The following is a 24991-nucleotide window of genomic DNA, read 5'->3' on the forward strand; positions in this document are numbered from 1 at the left end:
CATGGACAATAACTCCCTGTGCTTTTCCGCCCATTCTTGCATCGTTAGTACGTTTGGGGAAGGTTCCTCGGGGCGCCAGTGGTGCTGGAAGAATTCAGATGGTGGTAGTTGGTGACGAGACGGAGCGATGAAGAAACCTTATTAATGTCTTGTTTACTGCTGATCTGCTGTAATTTCACTAAGTTATGTGTCTGAGCTATGTGGATTAAGCTTGGACAGTGTTAGATGGCTGATTTCTTCTCCCCGGATTGTCTCCACAGCTCAAGAAGCTGCTACTCACTGCGGCACCCTCAGGGGGCGAGTTGCCCAAGGAGGAGAGCTTCCAGCGAAAGGTGGGGCTTAAGCCCAGGTTGCAGAGACCTTGTCTTAAGGTAAGTTTTGAGATTGTTGGTGAGTGTCAAGGGAAGTTCATGTTGGGCACAATATTGGTGTCCTTCCTGCTGGGATCCTTAAGGGGCCTTTAGAACCTTTGTTCCACAACAATGTGTTTAAGTAGCCAATGGACTGTTTTAGTCCTGGCGACACGGTGCGGGCACTAGAGATCCGGTTAAAGATGCTCACAGTGGAGTCATTGTTTCAAGACATAGGGGGCCATTGAAGCTGGTGGAATGGGGGGACCCACTCCACGTTCTCGTCCTCTGATAGCGAGCATTTCACAAGCAATCAATATATCCCAGTAGAAAACAACTATTCAATTTGTAATATGTGGTGACAACTATTTGCACTCTAAACAACGCACTTCTTTCCACCTCTTGATATGTAAACAACCTTCCTATGCAAATTCGCCAGCAATGTACATAAAAGCGTGAACTATTGATTCTGCTGCTCTTGGCCTGGCAGATCCAAATACTTTCAAACACGTATGCTCTCGCCTCAGTCACCCTTTCAAAATGTCTCTCAACTGTCTCACAAACACAGCCCAGGCCCACCTTTGTTCGTCTTTCCCATTCACCAAGCCTTCATCGTTGCCCCCGCTGATGACTTTGCAACCACTATCCTGAAGCAACCACCCCACCTCTTTACTCCACTTTCAAAGACTCTTGTCATTACCTTACTTGAGGACATCCAATCCACTATCCATCCTCTAGGACATTCCGGTAGGACCACCTGTCTCCTGTTCTTTCACCAGTCTACCACTTGCCATACCGCAGACCAGGACTTTCTTGTAATGACTGCAGTCGCTCACAGCCTCAATGAAATCTCGCATGCCACTTTCTTCCCATTCTTCACCATTGGAACTTTCTCTTCTAAGCTTGACTAACTGAGCACCCCTCCCCAAACCCCAGTCTCCTCCTCCCTCCTGTCAGGCTCTGTTCTGGCAACATTCTTCCACTGCTTCTGCACCACGGATCTGGCCACTGTCATATCCTCCTCAGGCATCCTAACTGCGTGCGACCCTAATCTTGGCCTCTTGTCCCTCTTCTAAAGCTCACTCACTACAACCGCACCTGTGGCTTTCTTTCTGGAGGTTTGCCCTTTACTTGATGCTCAACCTAACCAAGGAAGGGCATACTTTCAATATCTCTGCATGTAATGCCCTTCAGACTGCACGGCATCCTCTCCATGCCTGGAAACTAAGCAGCCCTTTTGATCTTGAAATAACCCTAAATGGTCCTCCCCTCCACTGCCACTCATTGCAACCTCCTAAATGTTCACAAGATCCATCCACCCCAACTGTTTATAAGCTAAACCTTTCGCAGGCTGCTTCGGGGCTGCAGTTAAGAAATATTTTCACCACTTTTGAATGTATCCTATCCAGGTTCTTTGGAAGAAAAACCTGAAATTGCTTAAAATTTGGGGTATGAGATTAACCCATCCGGTGGCACATTTGAAAGAGACGCCGTGCTTGCCATTAATCAATACAACTTCTGTAGCATTCTTTGAGCTTGATTTCCAGTTTGTTCATATCACCACCTAGCAAAGGTGTTCGGACTACGTCACCCACCAGCCCCTGCGAGAGTAGGCAGACTCTTATCACTGATTCATTGAAAGGTCCCTGATCCCGCTCTTCAAATCTAACCATGCCCTTGATTTCCCGCCCCTTTTATTGGACCATTCAGAATCCACGCCACTCTAGCCTTAAACCCTCTGCTGATTTGCTGTCCCCCGCCTGCAGCCCTTCAGATGGCCATCATTCTTAATCCTTGCCTCACCCACACTGGAATGACCCCCTCCAGAGCAGCAGGTCGGATATTTGTACCAGTCTTGTCTTAAGCTGCCCTCTGAGCATGATTCCGCCCATGCAGTTCCTGAGGGAGGCTGTGGATGGGAGAATGGGGTTTCAAGTGGAGCCCTGTTCAGTGCCATGCTGCATGCACTTGACACTATTGTTTTCATTTATGCACTACAATCACCATGGTGAAGTTTTCACGCGTGCACACTAGATACTATTTGCCTGACTGTGCCTTTGTTTCCATTGCTCCTAGGCTGAGGTCTCGCGAGAGAGGAAGTCCACATCGAGCCGTGGGCAGGGCCGTAGCTGCACCGAACTCCACAAGCACTTAGTGACCCTTCAACATGTTCCACAATCTGTGACCGAGGAGAGTCAGAGCACTAGCGAGAGCGTGTCCCAGGCCTGCAACAATGACTCTGGGGATGGAGGGAGCAGCGATGGCGAGGGTAAGCTCCCTCAGGGTGCCGGCAACACCCAGCAGAGCCCTCGGTGTGAGGTGGAACCTCAGTTTATCTGCGAAAAGGAGCAACAAGCTATGGTGGGACTAATCCAGTACATGCATACCTACTGCCTCCCCCTCAGGAAGCAGAGTGCCCAGGACTCGCATGGCAAGCATCGGCATGATGGCAGTGTTTTCAAGAAAGCGAAGATGACGTCCCTGCCACAGAAGCCCATTATCTCCGGCAAGACCACTTTCAACCTAGCCAGCTCAACAAAATGTCGTCCGAAAAAACTGTGCTCAGAAAATTCTATACTGAGGAAGCTGCTGGCTCAAGATGTTGCCAGCGACGTGAGTAAGCCATATCGACTGGTGCAGCCAACCTATGCTTCATTAATTAGCACTTCCAGGTGCAAGTCGCCCACCGCAATCAAGCAAGAAGTGGAGAACACCACAATGTATGCCGCTAAGGGCAAAATGCAACTCCCGGTGAAAGCAGCCCTCAAACCTTGTCCTTGGGCACAAAGCAAGGCAGGCGGCACAGGGCGGGACATGAGACGGCCATCCCTTGTAAGACATGAGAGTGCATCTGCAAAGGTTGCCCCAAAACCAGAGAGCACGATCCACGCCGTGCGGCGCTCTGGCCGGTTGAATCCAGAGCTGGGCCCGTGGCTGTCCTTCACCGAGGACGACCTCAACGAAGCCTTGTGCGAGGTGGAGAGCGGGCTTGGTGCAGTGGAGGAGGCTGTGAGCTTAAAGAGTGAAGTGGAAAACCTGGAAGCTTCTGAGCAACTGCTCCAGCCACATAGAACAGAAACAGGTAAGGGCAAACGGGGCGACTGAGGTGGGGAAGTAAGCTGGAGCTGATACCTACATTCTGAAATCATCGCCATGTGTGCATTGATGGAAGCTCCCCCATTTGAATGTCACTCACAAAATTAGACAGTGAAAAATCAGACTGGCACCTCACATCTCGGTCCAATATTCAAGACACATTATAGCCCACTTAATAATCTTTTAATAAATTGGAAGCGGTTTACCGCACAAAACCGACAAATCAATGAAAGTCCTTTGTAGAGAGGAGACCATTAAAAAGTAGAACGTGAGTTGCTCTCTAAAATCGCTTCTAAATGGGACATTTATTAAGTTATTAAGTATTAGTTACTGCCACAAGTGTCTGAAACCCATATATTTGAAATAGGTCATAGGCAATAGTTGTCGCCTTTTGTGGTTCGTGGTTAATCCATTACATCTCCCCTCTTGTGTCAGGGAGGGGTCCAGCATCTGGGTTCTTGGTCCCTTCTGTAACTTGAAAGTATTTTAGACTTGTATGTGTATTTGTATTCTCATGTACCTGACTTTAAGTTAATTGTGTTCCACCAAGTTGGCTTAGTGTCCAAGGATTCGGAAAAATACTGCACTCGTCTAAACCGGTAAATGGGGATCCTATGAGTTTAGCCCTTCAGATTACATGTCAAATTTTTGTGGACCTCCTAAGGGACTCTGTGGGAACCAAGGCCTAGATACCACCTGCCGCTGAAGAAGGGACTGTGTTTGCCCATCCACTTAGAATCAATAGAGAAGGTTTGTCCGGGGCACCTTTCCCCAATCCCTAGAAGCGATTTATAGGTCATAGACACTTTAAAATGTTCCTCCTACTTCCTGAGCCCCTTGTTCAGGAACATATCTGATTTGAAGAAGGAGGAGATTGACACATTTACTGTCTCTAACTGCACAATTTGGATTGCCTTCCATACCCCATGCCTGAGGTCGGTAGATGCTTGGAGAGCGATTTTCTAAACACGGTAACCAAAGCATCTCTCGAGGGCTGTAGGCATAGGCTTTGTGTATCCGTCTGTCAGGGGCTCGATTTATAGAAGCCCCCCCAGATTAATATAACAATATTGGCATTGGGTCTACCTTTTTCAGGGGTAGTTAGATGGATAGGATTACAGAGACTTCATTATCTAAACAAGCTCCCAAAGCTACAGTTTATTGGTTTGGCCCAGTAAGGCAACCTTTCTATGTGATGAGGGTGGGATGACCGCATCAGTCATCATTAATTGATAGAGGGTTGATCTGTGTACAGCCCATAGTGTTAGTGATTGCCGAAATGGCAGACATTTTAAACTATATCCGAAGCATACGTTGGCAGTCAGAGCACCAGAGCATGGCAACCAAATGTCTAAACCATCACAGCCTGGTGACCAAACATCTACAGCATGGTGGTACAAAGCACCAATGAAGTGGTATCTACAGTTCAACAAACAACTAGCCAGGCTCTCATGTCACAATAGTCAATCCATGGGGCTTGGTAGCCAGAGAGAAAAATCGCCATGAACAAATTATTCACTTGGCAGGATTTCAAGAGTAACTTTTTAAAGTTATTAAAGTGCTGCATCCATCCAAAGTTTGACACCATCCTCTGGTTGCCTCTTAATATGAACAGGAAGTGTTGTATTCCTGCAAAACATGCTTATTCTGTGGGTTTTTTTAAAATCCGGGTTGAATTTCATTGTTTTGTGTACAAATTCACAGTCTCCAGTGTTCTTTGTATATATATCTAAACTTTGATAAAAAACTAGCAAAAATCGCGAAACGTGTCCCAAAATGGTGTGTCGTTGCCATACCTTGTTTAGTGTCGCTGTTTGATAACCATATTTACCTATATGCTATATTTATTTGGGCATGAGGAAGATAGTCTAAATGTGTTTGACATGTTTTGCAAGAGACCGATTTGAGAGTTACAAAGCAGAAAAACACAGGTTTACTCTGGTCACATTTGTAGATTCCCCAGGAGTCCTCAATAAAAGAATTCCTACAACAGAGGATCGGAAAAATACAAGCTCTTCTTTTCAGCCCTATGAGAGTATATACGTGTTGTGACGTCTAGAGGTCGAACATTAGCCTAGATATGGGGCAGAGGCCAAAAAATGTACATCACCTCTCTGTGGCCGGTATCTGATCTCTTGTATCCAATGTGAGATGAATCATTCCATTTTCTGCTTAAAACACAGATCCGCAAACTATCAAATTCCAGTCTGTGATGGAAACCGTGGGACTGTTTTAGAATGTCATTGCCCCTCTGAAACAGCAGTGTAGGGTCATACTAATGGTAGTTAAACCCAAGCTAAATTTTTACTCTTAATAAGGATGTCTCAGTTGGTCACTGTCCATTTACAGATCAGCGGGAGCCCTATGTCCTCTCACATAAAGGCCATCTTTGCACTTCCACTCAGATTTTTCAGTGAACTCTAAGCTGAAAGGTCAGAACTTTGAGTGTGAGGACTAAACATCCCCCCTTTCTAGGGTTCCCCAGATAATGGGCTAAAGATGCATACGGCACAAAGTGTGCATCTGCCAGCTTGCTCTTCCAATACGTGTGAGTTTCTGATTGAACTCTTATATGTATGGACTTTCACCATTGACCTAGCTGTAGCCTGCAAACTGATACAAAGATGTTAACCCTGGCCGCAGATTTGCATATTGTCTTCTCGAAGCATGTCACACGTTTAGGAGACTTAGACCTACATCATTATTGTTTGGGACAGAGTGGCATTGTATTGTCCATATTCTTGCACAGATTATTTTGTCTGGGTCAAAGAATAGGCATCTGAAGAAGATATCTCTAAAATGGGCCTACTCCTCCAAAGGGATACATTGGGAGCTCCCTATGTTTCATTTCACTCGATGAAAGCTCGATTTATGCAGCAAAAGCCCACGGCTCAACCCTTACCTTTCAAAAAGAGTGGGGAAAAGGGGCACTGAATGGCAATAATCTAGAGTGTTCACCATAGGGGAACGAGAAGGTTCAAGTAATTAGATGCTGGAGGTGGCCAGAGAAACACCTCTGCAGTTCCACCACATTCTTATAACATGAAGATATTTTAGTGGGTAGTTGAATATATCTGGATGAAAAGGATTAGGTTCAGATGGTATTAAACTCCACCACGTCGGTTGTGACTAGGTCCACGTGTTTTATCTTAAGCCTTGGCTTATCTCTGCATGGCAGCGAGTTCTGAAATCCCTGCTTGGCGCTGGTTATCCTCTGTGAGGTATCTGTGGATCCCTGCCGGTAGCTTGAGCCTTCCTAAGTCTCACACTCCCTATGGACCTAACCCACAACACTGATCGTGTGCACATGGTGGGTTACTTTGTCACATCCTTTCTCTCACCATAGTCCAAAAAAAGCAGTCTGGGTCACTGGCATATTTTCTCTTACTTTAAAAAAAGAGAGGGTATCCCAGAGTTAAAGAAAGGACTGGGTATAATGCAAGTGAAAAAGAGAGGGGGTTCCTTTCTGATAGTTAACTTATTTTCCCTTACCTCTGCTTTCTGTACTGAATGTGTACACTTTTGAAAACTATCTGAGTAATGCATTCTCTTTCTTTATTTTTTTTTCAGACCTTGGCTTCACGCTGCCCTCGCCTGAAAGGTAAGTTTTTCCAGAAATTAACAGCCCACCAATGAAGGTTGGCATAGGTGCCCACACTTGTCCAAGGCACATGGTGTACAACAGCTGTTGCCTCCTTGGAAAAACATAATAGTTGAGTTTTGGAACCTTGTCCATCTTCTCACACAAATGTCCACATGCAGGTTCCCTCGATGGTAACTGTGAATAGCAAGGACCCCCTGGGTAGTGACAATCTATAGACTCCTAGGCAGGGTGGCAACAGATGCGAAAAAATCCTAGGACGTCTAGGTATATAAGTGTACAGATAAGACAGGCCAGTTGTCAAGAAGGAACAGTAGGGGAGGATAAACAAAGTTGTATAAAAAGTATATTTTTATTTAGTATATTTAAAAATCATATTAGAAATGACCAAAGGTCAAAGCAATATGATAGGTATAAAATATCTTTGTCAAAATTACATACAATAATCATAACGAATTAACATAGAATTCATAATACATAAAATAAAGGGAATATATTAACAAAAGCATACAGATAACCACATCAACAATAAACCAAGCATAAGAACTCGACGCGCGTTTCGGCAGGGGACCGCCTTCTTCAGGAGACACAATTTTAATTCCTGAAACACAATTATAAAAGAATATCTATGTTATCTAGACATCCATAAAGATTATAACAACAACGTGTACAATTATTATTACTAATAAATTTAAAAACCTACATTCCTGACTTGAGGTCTGACCATGACTATTGTTATGTACACTCAAGGCCTTTGATGAGCAATATAATTTTGCTGATTGTACAGTATCTGACTCAATTAAGGCTAACGTATCTTGGATTATGAGGGCATCCCCTTACAATGAAGAGAAATACACTCAAGTTTCTTTTAATAAACTAAAGTAGAATCACTTCTAGATTCCTACATATCGGACTAATTCTTTGTAATTGATAGCACACAGTAAGTTCATATCTATCTTCCTTAGGTTACAGATTGTTTCAAAATAGCTGTTTGTTAAAAGAATAAAACAACATAACAGATCCAAAACAACAGTGTTTAATTCACAAGGGTATACTCACAAAGGTATAAATCTATCCATGCAGCAAAAACACCCAAGGGGAATCTTCATGCAAAAGTGATGAGTTAATGGAATATTTTTTGATAGAGGGATTCCTAATGATAAAATTCGCATTGTTAACGGGTGGTCATATCAAATTATTCATCTCAATAAAAAACACATTGGCGTGACAATTTGCTCTTGACATGTGGATAGCACTGCAGAGGTAATAGTTTTTGGAAGGATGGAACACAAAAAATGTGCAAGGTCATACACATTGTACCCCCTAGATGAATGTGTCCTATAATACTAGTCATATCACATGTATATGGTAGCATATGGACCAAGGGGCATCTTAGGTGATTACAAAAAACTTCCAGGTACGATCCACTTACTATTAGGCAAAAGAGAGCGATGGAAGACCGTCAAGGAAGGGGGGACAGGTGCTGACTAAACAACACTGTTAACTGATATAGTGCACCACAAAACAAAGAATTGGTGGTATCAGCCCTGTACCTTATATTTCCATATACGATGTGTGAATGTTGCTGACGAATTTTATTCTTTATATAGACATTTGATGACCATATTGAAGATGTCCCAGAACAATGGGTACCGTAAATACACTATGGATAAAAACGGAGACAGAATAGGCTTATTCCTCATGTGTTATGACCATAGTAACAACAATGGTCTAAAAACTTAGATGAATCATGAAAAAAAGAAGTAGATATAGTAGTTACCTATAGCTTGAAACTATATTAGATGGTAGACTTGACGCTTGACGCAAGGTCGTTATTGATGGCACCTTATCTCATAGATAATTTAACAGGCTCTAAAAGAACGAATTCCAAATTGACAAGTTATTCTTTAAATCGTCTCGAAGTTAGTTGCATAGTGAGGCAGTATTATACACATCCGGGCTGTTTTGGCTATACTAACAGACCCCCAAATAGTCTTTAGTTAAGTTTACCTTGATGCTTAAATGAAGTGGCGCCTGTGTTCGACACAACTCTGAAAGGTGGCCTTGGAATAACTCCTTGTAATGTTGAATTTAAAAAAGACACTCTGAAAAAATGAAGTCAGAGTATTCAATTAGTTGCTTGTAAATATAATTACAACGTTGCAAAAAATTGCAGCACAACAGAAAGCTAGTAGCGATCTGGGCGTGCTTTCAATCTCCACCATGTCAAGGGCTTACCGCAATACGACTCGATACTGGCGGACAGCAAGATGTAGCTGCTTCGTCTTCCGGCGTGTGGGGACTCGTCCTCCTTAAAGATACAATGTATCTCACGTCTCACGACTATTGACATTGTTCGCGCATTTTTTGAGCGCCATTTTGAATCGGGATCGGGTTGTGGGAGTATAGTCCTACTTCGGTTTTATTACCAGCACCCTCCGCGATTTTTTCACGCGTTTATCACTTCCTTTAAATACGGAAGTTTTCTAACGTGAGATACATTGTATCTTTAAGGAGGACGAGTCCCCACACGCCGGAAGACGAAGCAGCTACATCTTGCTGTCCGCCAGTATCGAGTCGTATTGCGGTAAGCCCTTGACATGGTGGAGATTGAAAGCACGCCCAGATCGCTACTAGCTTTCTGTTGTGCTGCAATTTTTTGCAACGTTGTAATTATATTTACAAGCAACTAATTGAATACTCTGACTTCATTTTTTCAGAGTGTCTTTTTTAAATTCAACATTACAAGGCGTTATTCCAAGGCCACCTTTCAGAGTTGTGTCGAACACAGGCGCCACTTCATTTAAGCATCAAGGTAAACTTAACTAAAGACTATTTGGGGGTCTGTTAGTATAGCCAAAACAGCCCGGATGTGTATAATACTGCCTCACTATGCAACTAACTTCGAGACGATTTAAAGAATAACTTGTCAATTTGGAATTCGTTCTTTTAGAGCCTGTTAAATTATCTATGAGATAAGGTGCCATCAATAACGACCTTGCGTCAAGCGTCAAGTCTACCATCTAATATAGTTTCAAGCTATAGGTAACTACTATATCTACTTCTTTTTTTCATGATTCATCTAAGGTTTTAGACCATTGTTGTTACTATGGTCATAACACATGAGGAATAAGCCTATTCTGTCTCCGTTTTTATCCATAGTGTATTTACGGTACCCATTGTTCTGGGACATCTTCAATATGGTCATCAAATGTCTATATAAAGAATAAAATTCGTCAGCAACATTCACACATCATATATGGAAATATAAGGTACAGGGCTGATACCACCAATTCTTTGTTTTGTGGTGCACTATATCAGTTAACAGTGTTGTTTAGTCAGCACCTGTCCCCCCTTCCTTGACGGTCTTCCATCGCTCTCTTTTGCCTAATAGTAAGTGGATCGTACCTGGAAGTTTTTTGTAATCACCTAAGATGCCCCTTGGTCCATATGCTACCATATACATGTGATATGACTAGTATTATAGGACACATTCATCTAGGGGGTACAATGTGCATGACCTTGCACATTTTTTGTGTTCCATCCTTCCAAAAACTATTACCTCTGCAGTGCTATCCACATGTCAAGAGCAAATTGTCACGCCAATGTGTTTTTTATTGAGATGAATAATTTGATATGACCACCCGTTAACAATGCGAATTTTATCATTAGGAATCCCTCTATCAAAAAATATTCCATTAACTCATCACTTTTGCATGAAGATTCCCCTTGGGTGTTTTTGCTGCATGGATAGATTTATACCTTTGTGAGTATACCCTTGTGAATTGAACACTGTTGTTTTGGATCTGTTATGTTGTTTTATTCTTTTAACAAACAACTATTTTGAAACAATCTGTAACCTAAGGAAGATAGATATGAACTTACTGTGTGCTATCAATTACAAAGAATTAGTCCGATATGTAGGAATCTAGAAGTGATTCTACTTTAGTTTATTAAAAGAAACTTGAGTGTATTTCTCTTCATTGTAAGGGGGTGCCCTCATAATCCAAGATACGTTAGCCTTAATTGAGTCAGATACTGTACAATCGGCAAAATTATATTGCTCATCAAAGGCCTTGAGTGTACATAACAATAGTCATGGTCAGACCTCAAGTCAGGAATGTAGGTTTTTAAATTTATTAGTAATAATAATTGTACACGTTGTTGTTATAATCTTTATGGATGTCTAGATAACATAGATATTCTTTTATAATTGTGTTTCAGGAATTAAAATTGTGTCTCCTGAAGAAGGCGGTCCCCTGCCGAAACGCGCGTCGAGTTCTTATGCTTGTTTTATTATTGATGTGATTATCTGTATGCTTTTGTTAATATATTCCCTTTATTTTATGTATTATGAATTCTATGTTAATTCGTTATGATTATTGTATGTAATTTTGACAAAGATATTTTATACCTATCATATTGCTTTGACCTTTGGTCATTTCTAATATGATTTTTAAATATACTAAATAAAAATATACTTTTTATACAACTTTGTTTATCCTCCCCTACTGTTCCTTCTTGACAACTGGCCTGTCTTATCTGTACACTTATATACCTAGACGTCCTAGGATTTTTTCGCATCGGTTCCCTCGATGGTGTCTGGGATCCTCGTTTATTCCGTCTCTCCAGGAGATCTGTTGTTTTAACTCCCAACAAGACTGAATGTCTTGCTCTGGGTAGATGGCCTTCACTTCAGCGGGGCTGATACCCAGCATGCGCCGTCGGTGGGTGACCCGGTCTCATGTGCTCATGCCTCAGACTTGCAGTGAACTATGTGACTGGGTCATGCTGGAGACCCTGTGGTTTCAGTTTCATGTGACATACATATACTGCGAACCAGAGCATCCGTTCCTCTTAGGACACACATGCACCGGGAACAAGACTCGCATGCATTGGGTACTACAGCATCTTTCTCTCATAAAGTACACACACCAGGAACCAGATACCGGAGTGGCTTGATCTCAAAGCTCCAGCACACTCCCAGAACTAAAGCACCCCATTTCCACAGAGAGAGGCACCCAGGAAAGTTGGAGTCTGATTGTCAGAGGAGGCCTGATCTGGAGTCCTGGGTCTGTTCTTCCCCTTCTAGAGACAAGGGGCCTGCATGAAGTTAGGACTTTCTTTAAAGGGACGCCTTGTTATTAGGGTTCTGACTGCCTTTTGTGCTGCTAACCCCATCTCTAACCCTATCTTGTTCTTGCTCTCCCACAGTGATTCTGTATATCCGAAGAAGGGTTTTGACCAGGGCGTCTCGGTGGAGTTGTGCGGGACAGCAGGTAAGCACACGGGTGACCTTCGGCGGTCTTGGTGTTGGCTGGGTGGCTCCCAGTGCTCCTTAAGATAATCTGAGGCAAAAGGAAGAGGTGGAGCTAGGGGGTAGAGTATGCAGAGGATTGGTGGCTGCTGTTCTTATTATGATCAAGTTTTGCTGTGCAGCAGTGAGAACATAGTAGTGTCCACTCCACCCGAGAGAGGACTGAACTGTAGGGGAGAGCACAGCAGTTCTGACAGAAGGATCTGGGAGAAATAGACCAGCACCACTGGATGTGAAATAGACCTGCAACTCTCTACTGGGTTCAATGCAGGGTCAAGTGGGTTCCTCTTCTGTGCTAATGGAGCCCGGCAGCACCCACAACCCACTGGCAGTCCATGATTAGAAGAAACTGCCTCTGTTCCTCCGCTGTTACTGATTGAGTTTCTTTTTTCCATCTTCTGATCTCTGCCTCACGAGATAGGCCTCTTTGTCATGAAGACAATTTCATTCCATTAGAACAGTTTGTATAGCATTATGGAGCCCCAGTGGACAATTAAGGAAGATAAAAGTTGATATTCTTTAAAAGAAAATTGGGTTGTGTCTTCCATGAGTTGTTCTTTGCACCCTGCTATATTGACCCCTTTATTTGTACATGGCAGATTCTGCTTTTGTTTACCTTAATATCGTTATTTTTCCCTAAAGGTCTAACACCACCAACGACACCACCCTACAAGTCTGCTGATGACGACTTGTTCAAGCCTGACATAGAGTGCAAACTTGTGAAGGACCAGGCCCCCAACTTCCCCTCACCTACCGGCGATGGCGCCGAAAGCTCCTTGGCGATTTCTGGCAAGTCCTGCAGGAGGCAGCCGGCGAGGACAGAGTTGTTTGCACACCTGAGTCGTGCAGCAGGGCGGCCGTGCTGGAAGGATCAACAGAGCACCAAGAGGCCTCTGTCCCGCTCCTTTGGTGACCACGACTACTGTCAGGTTGTGCGGTCGGAGGCCTGGACACAGAGAAAAGTGTTGAAGTCGTGGGAACCCCCAAGCAAGTTGGCAAACAAGCACCTGTCATTAGCGTCAGTGCCACCACAGCATAGACTTTCAGGGGGCAGCACGGATGGCATAAAGCTGCAGGAGTCTCCCACAGAGGATGAAAATCAGCTCAGAGACTTTGAGATTCGTGCCAGCCTCACCAAGCACTTTGGCTTCCTTGACCAGGCTCTGGACGACGTGGACATTACGCCTAGCCTGAGTCCTAGTGAGGATACAGTCTTTGAGGACAGTGGCAGTGAGAGTGACGGCTCACAGGCAGAGGATGTACACAGCCCCCCTTTCAAGTCCAAGCAGTGCCCACACAGGAGCCCTACAAACCGCACCAGCAGCCATCCGCGTTACCGCAGTCTGTCCGGCTCCAGGTCTACCTGCAGGTCCAGATCCCCAGGAATTGGCAGAAATTTAAGGTAAGTTTTGAGGAATACAACAAAAGTATCTTAGTGAGGCTAACTGTGGTAATAAGAGGGTCTGGGATTCACAAAATGCAGGCAAGAGCAGGTGTATAATTGAGGCTTCTCTTCCAGGGTTTACTCAGCAATAGTCCTAAGCACTGAATGGCCTCGCCCACTTTTGGAGCATACAAAAATACATATATATGTTGTATGATTAAGGAGTATCCACACACACACATATATATACATATATATATATATACATATATATATATATACATATATATATATATATATATATTTTATTTTTTTAGGGCTAAATAACTAACACCATGCTGAATAGGAAACTATTTTTCCTAACAATTCTGCACTTTATTGGTTAAAAGTCTATAAGAGACACTGGTAATAGAAATCTCATATGAATTCAATAAATAACAGAATTGTTTGCACTTATGAATTTGACTGTGTTCAAGAACTGTTAAATAACTGAATTACGTTACATGTTTTTAATCAGCACTATGCACTTTACCTTTAGTCACCATTGATAGCCACGGATTACAATGCAATTTGCACACTACAAGATGGCTTCCATCTTTTTGTATGTTAGTAGCCTTTTTCTATTTCTATGATAATGTTCAATCGGCTAATGGCTTAAAATGGCGACATGTATTTTTCACTAATGTAACACTGACGAAGCCTGCAAAGGCGAAACGCGTCTGTTGGGGTGAGGGGGGTTTGGTGTAAATAAATCTTGAATTTGGATACCAGGGTGCCAGCCATTTTTTCCGAACTCGTGGATGAAAGTAGGAATGTGCAGCGATATATATATATATATATATATATATATATATATATATATATAGATAGATAGATAGATAGATATATACTGCATTTTATTTTTCATTTAAAATAAATATATATAACTAATAGCATTTCTTTTACATAGAAAATACACACTTTCACTGTTTAAACATAGCCTCTAAATTCAAAGCAAAGGCAAAGTAATAGAAGGTATGTTAGACCATAGCCTGCATAAAGAACTAAATATAACTGACAGCCTACCTTTAAGACCTCCAAGACCTCCATGCTCCCATCATGACCCAAAGGTGACAGTTAGGTCAAGTCTTTTTTACAGCGTATCACGATGTGGAGTGATAGTAAGAAATAAGAGTCCTACTGTAAATGGTATTCGTCCAGGGAGGTGGAGGGTGGGTTGCTTATGGCTTTGATGAGTTTACTCCTGGAAGAGAACTAGGTTTACAGGTAAGTAACTTATCCTTCTCTTCCACGGGATACTCCTCAATTGTCATAAGTACTGAATGGAATAGCAAGCCTATCCCCAGAATCCTGCGGACGAACACCAGAACCGTTAACACACCATAAAGGTAATTTACCGTAACAAGATCCTGAAGGAGGCTTGCTCAAACTGAGCATCCGCCTGAGTGTCACAATCTAAGCAATAGTGGCGAACAAATGTGTGTAATGATCGCTACAGCTTTACAGATGTCTGCAATGGGTATATTTCTGAGAAGGGCCATAGTGTAGGCCTTTCCTCTCGTGGAATGAGACTTCCGCTTACGAAGGAGCTATTTGTTAGCTAACTGGTAAGAAAAGAAGATTCAAGAGACTATCCAGCTAGAGATGATTTGTTTAGAGGAAGGGAAACCAGTGCTCATGGGACCATAATTTATAAATAAACGGTCTGATTTCCTTATGTCCTTGGTTTTATCCAGATCACATTTAAGAACCTTTTTGAAATCAAGAGAATGTAACACCTCTAGAGGTGTGGATTGGTTCGTGGAAAAAGTAAGGGTAATTGACTGATTAATATGAAAATCAGAATTAACCTTTGCCAAAATTCAATACAATTTTGGCATTTTATCTCTTGGTGTTCTAGGCTGCATACATGTGTATGTGTATGTGTATATGCATATATATATTTTTATATGTATGAGGGTACTTCGTGTTATTTATTCCTTAATCATACATGTATATGTACATATGTATTTTTTGTATGCTCCGTGGTCCCCACACATGGTTGGGACTATTTGGTGCTTATGACCTTGATGAGTATTCCCCTGGAAGAGAACTTGGATTACAGGTAAGTAATTTATCCTACTCAGGGGTCTCCAGATAATGGTCACCTTTGAGCTCCTTTTGAAAGAGGGAAATGTGCCTTTAGATACATGGCCCGGGTGTCTGAAGTGGTGTTCCGCTTGTAACATTGGTACATGATTGTTTGAGGTTTTTACACAAAATGTTTGTAACTTCCCCCAAATCATTGTTGTGCAGCTGTTTGTTGCTTCCCATATGGGTTTGTGTTTTATACATACCTCAGCATATATGTATAGAGACACAGGTATGTATTTTCAAATGCACATACAAGCACTGCCAGTGAATTGTCCAAATTGTGTCAGTTAAAAGCATTTGTGCTTGAGGAAGTGCTCCTCTTTCAAATAAACTTTTATAACAGTGTTCTTAAAAATGAATATTTAAACGTTAGTGTCATCAGAACTTTGCCTGGGTTGAAATTTTCACTTTCTCATTAATGGGAGTGCTCATACCTTAAACTTCCACCGGCTTTCAGAGGTGCCCTCTATTGCATGTGCAGGGATGGTTGCAGTCATTGGAGGTGATCAGGCTAGACCATGCAAGGCCTGCTGTGTAGTTGCCCCCCCCCTGGTGAGGTGCCTTCTCCCATCCATCAGTGACGAGGAGCTGTAGCATTTCAGTAAGACATAGCTATAACCGTACTTCCAGATGGTTAAATCATACCAAACATACAGAATAACCAATGTACATCTAAATGAGCTCTGTTTATAGACACAGTACGCCCACTTATTTCTTTTGGCTGCTTTTAACTGCAGATGTGTCACATGTTGGTTCCTCACCTTTTGAATTCCAGACTGTATCCAGAAAGGTTTTAGCAGTTACTCCTGGGTGCAGGCAGGTGGTGCCTTAAGACCCAGCGCTGAATCGCACCTCCTCAGGAATTGAGTATATAGACGGCATCTCTTCGTGCTTATGTTGATTCCTATTCTTTTTGCGACCTTTAATGCAGTTCTAGAGCTCCGCTTTCCACCTTTACTCTGTGTCTTATTCACTACGAAATCTGCTTGTCTGAAAGTGTGTTAGGGAAATGTCTCCCTCGTAGTTTAAATGCTTCAAACTGTGTCACAACTGCGGGAAACAAATGTTGATCATGAACTGGCACGACGTCTGTCTTCAGTGTATAGGGTCTCGGCATGATTTGAAGTACAGTGACAAATAGTTCCTGATGCACCAGAAATTACTTGGCAAAGCTGTACTTTGCCAAGCACAAGAAGCTGGATAACTTGAGTGCCAAGTCTTGGGGCATTTCCCATGCTAAGTCTTGGTATGAGTCAAAGTCACCATCCTTGTGTAAGTCGAAGACTAAGTTGAAAGATAGTTCTTGTCATAAACACAAGAAATCTAAATAGAAGTTGTCTCTCTTCCGTCACTCACACTCTTGGAAGAGGTCTCTTCGTCTGCATTAGAAGGACCCAACTTCACCTCAATCATCCATCTTCGAGCCTACCCCATATGTGGTCACATCAAACTCAGTTTCCAAGGCCATCATCGACATGTGAAGGGCCATTAACGAGCCAATATTGCAGTGGTTTGGGGTGATTCTGGGCCCATCTGGAAAGCCTTTGGGCCCCATGGATCTGCTGGATCTCACATTTGGACTTCTACCAGCCGGGCCTGCCCTATCACCGATTGACCCTATTAGAGCCCACCTGCCCCCAGCCAGCGCCATACTTCAGGGCTGCAACAACAAATGATGGACAGAATGCTGAATGCATTAAACGTTCACCCCCAGTAAAAGATCTGGGTTAAATCCATCATTCTTTTGCTCACAACCCCCCCAGTTTGGACCAAGCCATATTCAAATCAGTCTTGACCCTCTTCCTCAAGGGAACAGTCCAGCCCGACTGCCAAGCCGGGTCCTCCCTGGACCGGAAACAAGCATCCTGGGTTCAGTTTCGTGGTAACACCCCATATCATCCAGGCTAGCTTGAATCCAGTGGCAGAGCGAGCAAGGGACCCACGTCTGGTCATACCCATCCCACTTAGGGCGAAAAGTACTGCGACAATAAATGATGGATGGAATGCTGAATCAATCGAACATTGATTACCAGTCAAAAGATCTGGGTTACATCCATTGTTCTTTTGCTCAGTACGCCACCCCAGTTTGGACCCAGCCATATAGAAATCAGTCTTGACCCTGTACTTCAGTAGCTGTGCCATAGGGCACGTCTGTCCCAACTGCGCTGGCACCAGTCTGTGCTCCAGAGGTCTTGCATTAGAGACCACTTTTGGATAGACTGCCACCTTCTGTGTTATCTCAGTCTGTGTCTCAATACAAGATAACAAAAGCACAGCCTTTGTTTTGGGAGGAATCCCAGAGAGTGGTATTGCCTTAACCTCTGAAGTACCGAAGACTTGAGATCTTGTTTTGATCGGATTCAGACGTTGACCAGAGCCTCCAAAATGATTATGATAAGGAGGTAGTAGACAACTTACTGCCTCCCCATTATATTAATTACTGCTTGTAAGTTGATTCGCAGAATGCTAGTGACCTAAATGCACATCACTTAATACAGAAGTGTATTCCGCAGACGGCCCTCTACCAAGGGGAGTGTCCTGGTCACGCTGGTAGGCCTGCAGAGCCCAGCGGTGCTAGACCTCCAGTAGCCCATGATTGAAACCAAGGCAGATCTGTTCACTGAGAGTTTGCAGCCTGGGCTTGCATCTTCGGAGCTTTTGCTGCTGTTTTGAGTTTGATTTTACCCCAAAAAACAGAAGATCTGACAGCAATGATAAACTCTCAGAAACATTAACAATGTAGTGTTTCCTCAAATAGTATTCAGAACCCTAATTAACTAATGGGATGATATGAATTCTAGTATGTCCATCCATGGGCAAATCTAGATACCTTTGTCGTAAGGAACATTCCCAAGAACAGTGTTACAGCAGGCCTGCCCATCTAGCTGTATCAATGTGGATGTTGGGCGTCCCTAAGCCATTATGTGAGATACGGTGCCCAGATTGCTTCAGAGGTTTGCAGCTGATCATTTACTTTATTTATAAATCAAGGGTTCGTGTGTTGGATGCCAAGGCCTCTGTCGATCTCCCAGCATAGGAGGCATTGTTGTTTTTCAGTACCTCAAGATGCACAAGGTAGTTACTGCCAGCGCTAAGTCCAGCCATCTCTTTTGAGATTCCAGGAATTCCACGTACATCATGGTGTAAAGCAAGTCTAGAGGGGGTTTTAGATTTAAGACACTTGTGTCTTTAATTTGTTGCCGGACTGAATTACAGAAATTCAGATAAACCAGACAATGCCAAAAAATAAGCACCATATCTCCTCCGACCTCCAGCATCTCAAATCCAGAGCCAGCTTTGCTGTGTGTAGCTTGTTTGGAGACCAGTGGTAATCATGAATTACCTTTAAAATAACTGTGTCCGTCTGGCTTTCCGAAGGCTGCAATCATGATTGGCCGGAAGAGTAAACCACTCTGGATCAGTAAAGGGGACTTGAACATGTAGCTGTCATTTGGTTTGGATATCTTTCTCAATGACTTTGCAATACGCCTCTTCAGTCAATGTTTCGAAGATACAGGAGGTTGCCCCAACGTTCTAGGTACATGTGGTCAGAAGAGTTTTCTTGTGCTATCGCTATTTTCGTCAGTTTGCATTCACAAAGTTCTTACATTGGAAATAATATAAGAATTGGATAGATTCCAGTATAGATCTTGAAACGTTTTAAAGCTTAATCTACAAGGTGGCTTTCTGTGTTCACAGCACCCAGTTCAGCATTTTCCTATCAATACGAATGTCAGAACTGTTCCAGAGAGATGCCTGCAGATTCAGAAACTCTTTGCTGTAAGGTTTGTGTCCAGCCATCCACATTTGCCTGAATCCTATCAGTATAGGATTATCTTTGCTGTCTGTTTTAGGGTGACTGGCATGAATCAGCTGCAGGCCCTTGACACAGCCTTGTAAATGGTTTTCCAGTTCTACTCAGTCTGGCATTTCCAAGTCAGAGGTGAAGTGGTACACTAATTATAGGTGCTTGAAAGTGTGATAAAGTTCTATTTTTGGCAGTAGAAGGCCCCCTCCAGTTTTTGGGATATGTAACTTAACCACTGCCAGGCTCGGCAGACGATGTTGCCAAATATAATTCTTGATCAGATTGTCAATTTGTTTAACATACAGATGACACACAGTAAGTGGCAGCATACCAAAAACCATAATTAAAATGGGAGGGTTAACACCATCTTAATTGTTTGTTAGCCCAGCTATTTATATATCCAGAAAACACAAATCTGAACCAAATTCATCCGAGCTGGGGTGGATATCTCCGGGGAAATCAACATCACCTGGATGTCATAAGCATACAGCATCATTTTTAGAATGCACATTGGACTGTCAATACCCACCATCTCCTACAAACAGTGAATGACAATTGCTAATGGTTATAGCGCTATTAGAAAGGGGAGGCAGGGGACAACCCTGTCTGGTGGGAAGCTGTTGCAATTTATTATGGCTGTTGGACTACAGTATAACCAGTTCATCATATTAAGCCATTGCTGCCTTTTAATGATGCTCTCATGGAAACGTTGGTTGCGATCTGGAGTTGCCTCATTGTGAGGTGTGATAGGTGTGCTCAGGTGGACCTAGTTTTTCTGAACCAGCATCAGACTCCTGAAAGCTTAGAGGTTCAAGGCTCCACCAGCAAGGGCAACCCTAATGCGTATACCATGGCCTTGTCTCACAAGAGGTTGAAGCTCATTGACTTGTATGGGAAGAGGGATCTTCTTGGCAATGAGGTCCTTGAACGCAGTGTCTGCCATACTGCAATACACGTCTCCTTGTGTATGGCCAGGGAGATCATGCAAGCCATTCCATAAGAATTCAGGAATGCTTTCGCACAGGCAATCCATAATGGTCAGGATGTGGCTAAGTATATTTTGTGCGCCCGTCTGGACTCATCTGGACACAGCAGATTGCGTTAACCATGCCATGAGCACTAGTGTTCTGATGTCATGCATGGATGCGCCCAAAGGGGTTTCTGAGGGCTCGTAGGTATCCTTTATAATTATGCCTTTTGAAGGCTCCAGGTTTTGTGGAGATAAGGTAGATCTGCTTGAAGCCATGTCACGGCCCTTTCCTTTGGGCCTACTGTTGCTGGATTCCTCCAACAGTACTGCACAGTCCTAGTTTCCGGAGGCAATATGTGCAGCACACATAGCAGTCCTTTCAAGGTACCAGAGGACTTGGTGGTGGCACAGTTCATAGCCATTAGTAGGGACAGCATTCATCGTCTTCTTCGTCCCCCTGCCACAACTAAAGCTGACCACTATGATTCATGCTCCTTCGCTTGTTTGCAGCTGGTAGGGCAGGTTACAATTTGTCCTCCTGCTCATATTGCTTGCAGTTACCACATACCTGTGGTTTCTACAACATGTTCAGCAAGGTTACACACTCTTACTTTTATCTTCCCCCTCATACTCCTCCCACTCTTGCTGAGACTTGAGTTCATCATGCCTCCATCCTCGTACTGAAAGTTCAATCACTGTTGGCCAATGGAGCTGTAGAGAGCGTACCTGAGGGAAGACACAGGATTCCTGCTTTGATGCCAGGAAAACTCTGCCTACTCAGACTGATTCTAGATCTGGCATTCCTGCGGTTCTCTGTCAATGAGCCCAATCTGCAACCAATGTAGAAGATTTAATTCACTGGGGCAAGCCTGGATACAATGACTTTAAAGGCCTTTCCATCACAATAGCTAGTTTGGGACATTCATGTTAGGACTGTACCTGAAACATCTGGATCATCTGTTACGGTGCAGACAGTTCTGAGGCTTCTTGGTATCATTGCCTCCTCCATTCTCTTGGCTTTCTGCGCCCTTTGGCACATGTGACTGCTGCAAGTAAACCTATGCCTGCCCAGGGCTCAGCCTTAAAGGCAGCCTGTGATCTTCAATGCTGCTTGGCGGATGCCAGCCTGACCTATGGCAGGCTGTTATCCCTCCCTCACCCATAAGTCTCTGTGATGACACATGCATCATTTCTGGGCTGGAATGGTCACCTGGGCGAGATGGAAATCCAGGGTCTTTAAGCACCGGGTGAACAAACAACTGTTTGTCGGTTTTGCTGGGGGTAAATGTGCATGGAATGGGTTATACCCTGGTCAAGAAGAAGCTTCCTTTGTGTTCATCCCGTCAAGGCTGCCACAGTGGCCTTGGCTAGGGGTGTCCTGGTTTTGAGCATTTGTCAAGATGCTGCTTGAGCTTTGATGTACCTCTTCACAAGGCAGTGCTGTCTCAGCTCTCAAGTCTGCAGATAGGGCACCTTTAGGGCGGTACTACTTTGATATTTAACCAGAAGCTGAGGAGTCTGTGGTTAGAAATATACACCTGAAGAACAAGTTACTTAACTTTGATGATACCTCGCTCCGGTGGATACTCTCGCTAGCGCACTTTTGTCTGTCTTACTTCCTCCTCATTCCTTGAAGTGGAATTTTAGGGTTCAGTTTGACACTCTTTCATGTTTGCAGTCTGTCAGGGTTGATCCATGTCCAAAGGCGTGGGAGAAAACTAATGTCAGTGCTCAGGGGTAGTCCCTAAATATGGCTGTATCCCATCACTTCTGAAGGCAGTGCGATTCAGCCACAAAGTCCAGTGGCAACGCGTATCAGCACTCGGATCCCTTCTGGCCCCTTGGATAAATTCCAAAAGTGAGCAATCAGCAGTTAAGAGTATCCATCAGGAAGAGCGTTACAGAAGGTGAGTAACTTGTTCTATGTGTGGATGGCCTGAAATTCTTGCTTCTCAGGTAGACGTTGGACACCTTACTGCTAGGCATTTAGTCTGCTGTTGTCAGGACAAGATAACCATGTATCCATCACTGAAGTTTTGTATCATGCTACCATCTAGTTATTTAGGAGCACTAGTTACAGATGGAAATGTATCCAAATAGTGTGTACGAATCTTACATTGCCAGAAGATGATGAAATACCAGGGTAACACTGCAGAGGCATAAGTACTGATTATTGGCAGTATCTCTGGGATCTCTCCTGACTTCTACAGTCAGTGACCCGGGCAAGTGCACAACAGAGTGGTGAGAAGTTCCCGTGAGAAATTACAAACTGTAGCACAAAAAACTCAGAAGTAAAAGATGACATCTTTTTAAAGAACACTACATAGCCATAAAGAAACTTCCCCCTTTCCTTGCAGAACCCTGCTTTTCTCTCCAGGACCTCTCTGACTTTATTGCTGCTTTTCATCCTGTACATCGCTCTGCTGACTTTTGACTCTGTTCTTGCTATACAAATACCAAATACACGCATTTGTCGCTGTAAACCAAACATTGTGACATAAAGTGAACTCAAAATGTAATATTGACTGAGAGAATGCCATAAGCTCATGGTGTGACCTTAAATTACTGCATAATACATCCAAGAAGGGCTTTGTTGTCACTGACGAGCAAGTCACATGGATTGGAAAAAAGCCAGACTTGGCATTCTGCAACAAAGGAACGGGGAACAGATTAAGGTGCCAGACTGGCATGGGACATGGGCAAGCTACTCCTAAAATTATAAGTGTGTCTGCGATATGTGTTCAGAGAAATAAGTCAACAGCCACAGGTGCACGAGCACAAGGGTATAGAGTGTCTGGACTAAGATATTAAATGCGCCTTCTTTGTCAAAGGCTAGCAGAGCGCCACTCTCATAATTTGCTTCTTGTCTTTTGCATGCTGTACCAGAATGCTGTACCTGACATTGCTCTGTCCAAACACCTATTGAATTTTATGTATGAATCGGAAAAAGCTACAGTTCTTGCTGCCCTCAGCTACTGCATGTCTATGGTCGATATTTGATTTGGGGGCTTTCTTAGAAGAATACATACCACCATGGTTTGTCGCACAAAGGTCATACCTCTCAGGCCCTTTCCAGTGTCCCCATATTCCCTATGGTAGAGCTCTGTTTACATGTTGATTTGCATTTAGTCCACTTTACATGATCAGAATTAGGTGACTTTCATTTTGTTATTCCACATAACCATTTGCCTTTTTACATCATCTGTTAGAGTAGAACTTCTCTACCGTCTCTTTCTGAATTTTTTGCTATACGTTCATTGGTTTGCTTGACTCGCTGGTCAGATAAGTAAACCACATCCTTCTTTATCTACCAGGTGTGAAACCAGTGAGCAGGGCCAGAAGCAGAGCCAATGGCATGTCCAGCGAAGTCGTCAACTTGCAATTGTAAGTACCATATTATATTGTTTACCAGATTTGTGTCCTAAACCTGCAGGATTTAATCAAAAAATATATGCACCAGGTGCTTGCAGATGGGCAGCTGTCATGGGGACCCCATTCCTTAGCTGAAAAGTGCAACTAATTGGCAAAATGGCAGCATGGATAGTAAGTACGGAGTAATTTTGCCTGCATTGACACTAGAGTAAATACTATGTCCTCCTGCGTTCTGGGCACTGGTAGCCTTGCTCCCTTAAGTGGTCTTGCTGACAAGACCAAGCAAGGCACTAATATACTGTGTTCTGACTCCATTCAAGATCTTCTGAGAATTTACCGGATTCTCAGGAGCAGCCAGCAGATTTTTCTTTTCTTCTGGTAAAATTGTGACTACCTAAAAACCTAATCTTTTGCTTCCTTTCTCCTTTGTTGAATTTACTCTAATACAAATGGAGCTCTGCCAAAATGTCCTACAAAATTAGAATGGTGGGATTTTTTTCTACATAAGAAATGTTTAGATAAACTGGAATATTTTAAAAACTATCCACAGTTTTTCGTAAGTGTAATATAGTAGATTTCAGTATTGAGACAAAAAAGTAAGTAGATTCGGTTTTTTTTTAGAAAAAAGACCAATGATTCTGATTTTCTGCACATTTGTGGGATTAAATATTGTGCATCTACGTGAAGTTTTTCTTTAATTTGAAAACCTTGGGGAGCTATCAGGAGTTTGGAAATCTCTATATGCTTAGGTGAAGCTAAGCCTGCAATGCAGCACTTGATAGGAAACAACGGAATAGAGGGTACCCGCTGACCGCAACACCCACTCTGTTGTGTGTCAAAATGAAGGTTCTGTTTAAGGCAATGCTATGGTTAGAACTGACTCCTGATTGTTTATGTCCATAGGCACTTATTGCAAACTGTCGTCATTTTTGAGGGCTAGTCCCTACTTTTTAAAAGTTT

The 24991-nt window shown here is 43.2% G+C and overlaps 1 protein-coding gene across 1 annotated transcript in view; it reads left to right on the forward strand.

The window, feature by feature from the left end:
• PPARGC1B (PPARG coactivator 1 beta) overlaps nt 1-24991 on the forward strand; it is a 140524-nt gene that overhangs the window by 106291 nt on the left and 9242 nt on the right. Inside the window, exons 4-9 of the mRNA XM_086931606.1 lie at nt 261-371; nt 2427-3432; nt 7017-7047; nt 12262-12326; nt 13007-13766; nt 23974-24043. Of these exons, the coding sequence (XP_086787732.1) occupies nt 261-371; nt 2427-3432; nt 7017-7047; nt 12262-12326; nt 13007-13766; nt 23974-24043 (2043 nt within the window). The remainder of the gene's footprint in view (nt 1-260; nt 372-2426; nt 3433-7016; nt 7048-12261; nt 12327-13006; nt 13767-23973; nt 24044-24991) is intronic.

Source organism: Lissotriton vulgaris, chromosome 7 (assembly GCF_964263255.1).
Source record: "Lissotriton vulgaris chromosome 7, aLisVul1.2, whole genome shotgun sequence".
NCBI lineage: Eukaryota > Metazoa > Chordata > Amphibia > Caudata > Salamandridae > Lissotriton > Lissotriton vulgaris.